Source organism: Sinocyclocheilus rhinocerous, unplaced genomic scaffold, assembly GCF_001515625.1.
Source record: "Sinocyclocheilus rhinocerous isolate Xijiao unplaced genomic scaffold, SAMN03320098_v1.1 scaffold2310, whole genome shotgun sequence".
NCBI lineage: Eukaryota > Metazoa > Chordata > Actinopteri > Cypriniformes > Cyprinidae > Sinocyclocheilus > Sinocyclocheilus rhinocerous.
Window position 1 is genome coordinate 106,771 of NW_015646349.1, and position 6,730 is coordinate 113,500.

The 6,730-nt window shown below is 37.7% G+C and overlaps 1 protein-coding gene across 1 annotated transcript; it reads right to left on the minus strand.

The window, feature by feature from the left end:
* Positions 1-833: 833 nt before the first annotated feature.
* LOC107707359 (single-strand selective monofunctional uracil DNA glycosylase-like) lies at positions 834-6,728 on the minus strand. The gene is made up of 3 exons (XM_016511346.1): positions 6,631-6,728; positions 4,358-4,667; positions 834-2,044 (listed from the first exon to the last, which is right to left on the minus strand). Exons 1-3 carry the CDS (start codon positions 6,726-6,728, stop codon positions 1,517-1,519), a joined length of 936 nt encoding a protein of 311 aa, XP_016366832.1. The 3' UTR covers positions 834-1,516.
* Between the last annotated feature and the right edge of the window lie 2 nt (positions 6,729-6,730).

The following is a 6,730-nucleotide window of genomic DNA, read 5'->3' on the forward strand; positions in this document are numbered from 1 at the left end:
TTAGAAAAGCTATAGTGTTAAGTTTTTTTTTAAAGAAAACAAGCAGTAAATGAATAAAGTGCAAGTCTAAAAGGGACAAGTTTTTTTTTTAAAGAATAGAATTAGAATAGAGTGCTAGAGTTAGAGGGTCAAATAAAGATTGAACAGATGTGTTTTTAGCCGATTCTTGGAGATGGCTAAGGACTCAGCTGCTCAGATTGAGTTGGGCAGGTCTTTCCACCAGGAGGGAACAGTTAATTTAAAAGTCTGTGAAAGTGATTGTGTGCCTCTTTGGGATGGCACAATAAAGCACCATTCACTTGCAGGAACGCAAGCTTCTGGAGGGCACATAACTCTGAAGTAATGAATTTAATGATAGTATGTCCTTTTAGCAGTGGAGACATTAGCAGAAAAGGAAGAGAGGAGTGACTGATACACATTAAGGTCAGTAGGATTTTTTGATTTGCGCCACACCCTTTTAGCAGTCCTGAGCTTAGAACGATGTTCGCGGAGAACATGAGACAGCCAAGGGGCAGAAGGGGTGTACATTTAAAGACTGATATTATTCAAAGATCATATAATTATCATCAACAGTGACATTAAATCACATTTTATGCTTAATATTATGAAATCTGCATTGTGCACAAGTAGTACTCCAAATAAAGTTTAATTATAATTTTTAAGTAAGTCTTGAGTGATATGTCAGTAAATATGTTAATGGATATTAAGTATACTTAGTATGAACTAAATGTATTTTAAAAATATTAGGGTACTCAAGTAAAATAATGAAATACTCCATTAATAGAACTGTGATTCTGTTTAAAACAGAAAACAACATTCATTAACGGGTCCAAGGAAATATTTCTCATGCCAAAAAAGAAAGAAGCTTAGAAAGAAACATTAGATTTGTTGAACATTTGTTTTCTTTTGAAATACAAAACACTTTGGTTAACGGATAAACACAAAATTAAAGGATGGTGCTGAACATGAGATACAATTTATTGCCATCACCTATACATTCGACTCAACATTTGGGTTAAACACAGAATAAAAAATGACACGCCACTCAAGGGCAAAAATGAGATTGAATTCAAGGTATAATAAACTTAGTGTGTTATAATCAAAGACTAACATAAAGTAATATCTACAGTAGTTTTTTTTTTTTCTTAGCTACACAAATGTAATCTAAAAAATACAGACAAACATCTAAATGTATATATAAAAAACATATATGGTTAAAAAAAAAACACATGCATGTACCTTTACATATTAACATACAAAAGAGCTTAAAATGGCCATCAAACGTTTTGTGTGTATATACACACACACACAGATAAATAATACACATAAAAACAAATTTAAAAATAATAAATGTGTGATAAAGTACTCCATTAATGGTCATAACTTCTGTTATCTTAAACATGATGTTTTACTTCCACAAATGTCTCATTAAGCCACTGATAATGTCAACAGTAAGGTTCAAAAGAATTAATGAGTGAATTTTAAAATGCAGAGGTAGTAGCTGTCATCCTCATCATCAACTGGTAAGCAAACTTAACACCCCCAGATTATCTAGTTTGTCTCTGACTATGTTAGCCCATCCTTTATTAGCCAGTGGGTTTCTAGGGGACGGATGCATGATACCCTCCACTCTCACAGTGATGCCTGCTTCTGCAAGAGCCCGTCGAGCGCGTTGCTCAGCTAGCTTGCCCACTCCGATCACCATGGAGACCCCCAGTGCAGTGACCACCTGACAGAGAGCACTGTCACAGCAGGACAAAAGGGCATCACGCTCCGCGGCGGGGAGCTCAGGTGGAGTCAGGTTCTTGCCAGACTCACTCATGAAGATGAGAGGGCACAAGTTGTGCACAAAACAGTGGCGGAAGAAGTTGTGAGTTTCACCGCAGAGCTCTTGGAAAAAGCCCCAGAAACGGGCTCCGCTCACTTCACTCTGAGTGCAGTCGAGGCCTGTGATCCGTCGCTTAGGATGTTCCTCTGCTGGACGGCCGACCGCTCCAGTGATCTTCAGCCAACTGCGAACTGCCTTCACCTCGCCAAACGGTACCTGGTTAATGAGGAAGTAAGATTTTTTGTTTCTTTTTTTTAAATGTTCTTCTGCATTATCCATCACTTTATTTAAACCATAAGAAATTATGGAATCTCATATGAACAGTGCAAGAATCTTTAACAAGTGACAACTACAGAAACTGGTCATTTTTGGTAGAACTCACAAATGCGGATGCTGCTAATAGTAAGTGACTCGTGTGCTTTTTTATATGCTTTTATACAATTCACAATCAACATGCTAGGAATTTTTTCTCAGATGTTGCTGTAGAACGCAACTTACCAAAAACACTAATCAGGAGTGATTGTCTGTCTGCGACTTTAAACATTTTCAACATGGCAACATTTGGTTTAAGATAGAAGAATCAAGCTTGAGATTCAAACCTAGATTACTTAATTAAATAAGCCATAATTTAAAATAAATACTTGTATGCTTATTAAGCACCTTTATGCACCTTTTTAAGCGTGCCAGTAATTGTGCATATACAGTGGTGGCCAAAATGATTAGAACACTAGTATTTTCAGCAGCTAAATATGGTTTTAAGTCAGTTACTTCTATCTTTTGCTGTAGTGTGTCAGTAGGAAATATCAGTTTACATTTCCAAACATTCATTTTGTCAATTGTAATAATGCAGTGAGATTTTTGTGCTCCACACAGAGATCTGATCATCATCAGTCTGTCTGGAGTCACATGAAGAAACAGAACAAACCGAGACAGACTCAATCCAGAAGAACTGTGTCTCCGAGATGCTTCAAGAGACCTCTTGCAAAGCTCCCTGAAAAACTATGCGCAAGTGCACCGAGGGCAAAAGATTTGGGGTAAATTTTCCCCTTTAAGTGTATGTAACTATAAATTTGCTAATCAGAAATTATGGCATTATCATCATCTCTTTCAGGGTTTTTCAGGCTTCATGAAAGTAAATGTAAGACTTAAAAGGAGCTTTTTAAGTAAGAGAAAAGAAAAATGAAAGAACACAATGTCAATCTGTTCTCAAAATGTATAGTGGGTACGGAAAGTATTCAGACCCCCTTAAATTTTTCACTCTTTGTTATATTGCAGCCATTTGCTAAAATCATTTAAGTTAATTTTTTTTCCTCATTAATTAACACACAGCACCCCATATAGCTTATCTAAAATGTAAAGATTATGTCATCATTTACGCACGTCACACCAAACATTTCCTGTGGAACACAAAAGAACATATTTTGAATAACACTGGGATTGAAATTGGAAAAAAAAAAAAGACAGATAAGCTTGGAAAAACATAAAAGTGAGCAAATAATGACTTTATAATGAGCAAATAATGATTTGGGGTAAATGTTCCCCTTTAAGTGTATGTAACTATAAATTTGTTCATCAGAAATTATGGCATTATCATCATCTCTTTCAGGGTTTTTTTTAGGTTTCATGAAGGTAAATGTAAGACTTAAAAAGAGCTTTTTACATGAGTACGAGAAAAGAAAAATGAAAGAACACAATGTCAATCTGTTCTCAAAATGTAAATCACACAATGAGTTATATTAGCAAGACTTAAACGTTTAACAAATGTGCAAAAAAAATGAAACTTCCTACAGATCTCCATTACATTTTTTTTAAAATCAGTTAACACTGTAAAAAAACATTGCTTAAAATACTTCTGCTTCCAAACACTAGAATATAGAAATAACTTCTAAAAATTAAAAATTAAATAAAAATTACTGTAACTTCTGATCACACTGCAGTGTTTTGGTCTTGTTATCCAGTGCAAAGGTTAATTTAAAGTACTTTTACTTACCTTGTTTTTTGAGTAACTGAAGTGAATTTATGATTAAAATGAGAATAAATATCTGCCAATGGGCTCAGAAAATCAACTTAATTTAAAAGGAAATAAAGTTTTCATACACCATTGACAGATACTTGTACTTGTTTTAAGCATAAACACAGTTAAATTTATTAAATTAAACAAGACTTTAGATTAGGGCTGCACGATAAATCGCATGCGATATTTAATGCGATTCAACAAGACTTTAGATCTTCATTTTGCATCTGAAGTAAATGTATCCTGATTTAAGGAAGTTTAGATCATTTGTTTCGGAAAACAAGACAAAAACACTGAGGAAGATATTATTATTATTATTGTGCAAGCAGCATTTAATGCTATGAATGAGTGAATTTAAGACACTCTGGTCTAATTCAAGACACTGTTAATGCCTTGGTTTGTGGAAGGGTGAATTACGACCCACTGAAACCCTGTTCTTTACTGAATTTATCCTCAAATAATATCATTACAACAAAAATACTGTGAAATCATAAAAAGAAAGAAAATCTTCTGACCCCTGTTTGTGCCATGCCAAAAGGCCCTGGGTTCATGCCTAGAAAGAGAACGCTCTGCCCTTCCTGACAGTATTTCTCCACATAGCATTGATGTGTGTCCCAGGCGTACTCAAGCGGGTTGTACGTGTATCGCACTGGTTTCCCAAAGGACAGCGTCCGCAAGCGTGCGTTCAGTTCCAGCTCAGCCCGCAGGAACCTTGAAGCAACTGTAGAGCCATTAAACAGTTGGTCAGCAGCAGCCAGGTCAGGCAGACCGGTGAGATCTTCTCCCAGTAAATGGTCTCTCTGAGACACATCTCCATTTTCCAACCTACAAAGGAAACCGTTTTCATAAATGACTCAACTTAAACAGATTGGTGGCATAGCTATTGCAAAAACGAACTTGTTTGTATTAAAAAAATGTATGCTTGTTACAATTACTCTTTATTAGGTGGGAAATTCTTTAAAGTACACCTTAAAAAATAAACCTTAAACCTTTTATTATGAGAAAGGGAATGAGGCTGCACTGTGTCTGTACTACTCGCGTCTCTTCTGCTCACCAAGCCTGCATTTATTTGATCCGAAATACAGCAAAAGCCGTAATATTGTGAAATATTTTACTATTTAAAATAACTGCTTTCTAATTTTATATATTTTAAAATACTGTGTTGATGAGGATACTCCATTTTGACACATAACTATGTGTATTTGAACATTTAAGCACAAGGTGCGAAAAAGACCTCAAGTTTAGTCAGGCGCTGTACCAGCAGGTGCGTGCCGCGCTTATCAGGCTGAAACAGTCTTAACGCGCGCATTTACCAACAAGAATTCTGCCACGCTGCTTAATGTCCATGAATAGTTTAAAACCATTTGTTTTTAAACCACAATGCTTAAAACGCGTTTAAGCTTACATCATGACGCGCAAAACGATTGACATTTTTCTACCGGGTTGTTTCCCAACCCTTAAGCGAATATATAGAGTTTGGTCAAACACAAAAAACCAAATACATCCATCAAGTTAATAATCAAACTAACCTAAAATCTGTGTGGACGATGGCGCTGTTTTTATCTGCTCCATGTGCCCGGTCCACTTGCTGTTTCACAACTTCTACTCCATCATCATCTTTAGTAAAATAACCTGATAGCTGGGGATTTTACTGACTGTTTTATCTGCTGTTTGTCTTTTACGTTTTTCTCTTTTTTTTTTGAACCCCTCTCTAACATTTTTTTTAGAATAGCTGACATTTTTACTTATCAATTTTTACTTACCAATATCTAATAGTAATACATGGAATTTACGGCAAAGCTCCACTAAATAATAGGGCTAATAAGTGGGGGCGTGGTGGGGCTTTGGCGACTGGCGCTTCAGTCAATCTACTCCAATTAGCCAATCACGGGCCCCCTCGTTGCTCGGGCCCTGGGGCTTCAGCCCCACCTAGCCCTATTGTTAATCCGGCCCTGTGTAGAAGTACATGCTCAATAGTCTCTGCTTCACTGCATGTAGTACATAATCCTGACTGATGTTTCCCTATTGTGAATAATGAATGATTTAAACCAGAATGTCCTATTCGAAGTCGAGTAATAATTGTGTCTTCTTTTCTATTGTTAAAGCATATTCTCCCTTTGGCAACTTGTTTTTTGGATATTGTATAGGCCTACGTGTCTGCCCTTTAAATCCTTGTCCCACATTTCCTGCCACTTTTTATTCATGTGTTCTTTTATTCTTCCTTTTATTTCTACTCAGGCTGCAGATTTCCACACTCTGCTTGCCTCTTTTGATCTCAAGCGAGTGTTAACTACGGCTACTCACAAATCAGGCAACCAACTGGACCTTATTTACACACGACACTGCTCCACTGATCATGTACTGGTTACTCCACTGCACACCTCGGATCACTTCCTCCTCACTCTTAACCTCAACATGGTTCCTGACACAACACATACCCCTCCACATGTCACTTTTCGATGTAACCTACGCTCACTCTCACCCTCCCGGCTATCTGCTATGGTTTCATCTTCGCTTCCTTCCCCTGAACAGTTATCATCCCAGCTAGCCAAAACGGTTTGGCCCGATAATGGCCCAGATCCGGCAAGCCAGAAGAAATAACTCGGCCTGGCTGCGGTTGCCAGACTCGGCATGGACATGGGATGAATGACGCCCCAGAACCGGCCCAAATACACTGGCCCGAGTCCGGCTGCCGAAACTGCCGGCATTGGGCCACAATCACGTCGACAAGAATTGAAACACTTAGCCAGTACTGGCCTGAGTCTGGGTACTGAAACTAAGCCAACACCACCGGCACTGGGCCACAATCACACCGACGAGAAAGTAAACTCTTAGCCAGTACTGGCCCGAGTCTGGGTACTGAAACTGAGCCAACACCACCGGCATTG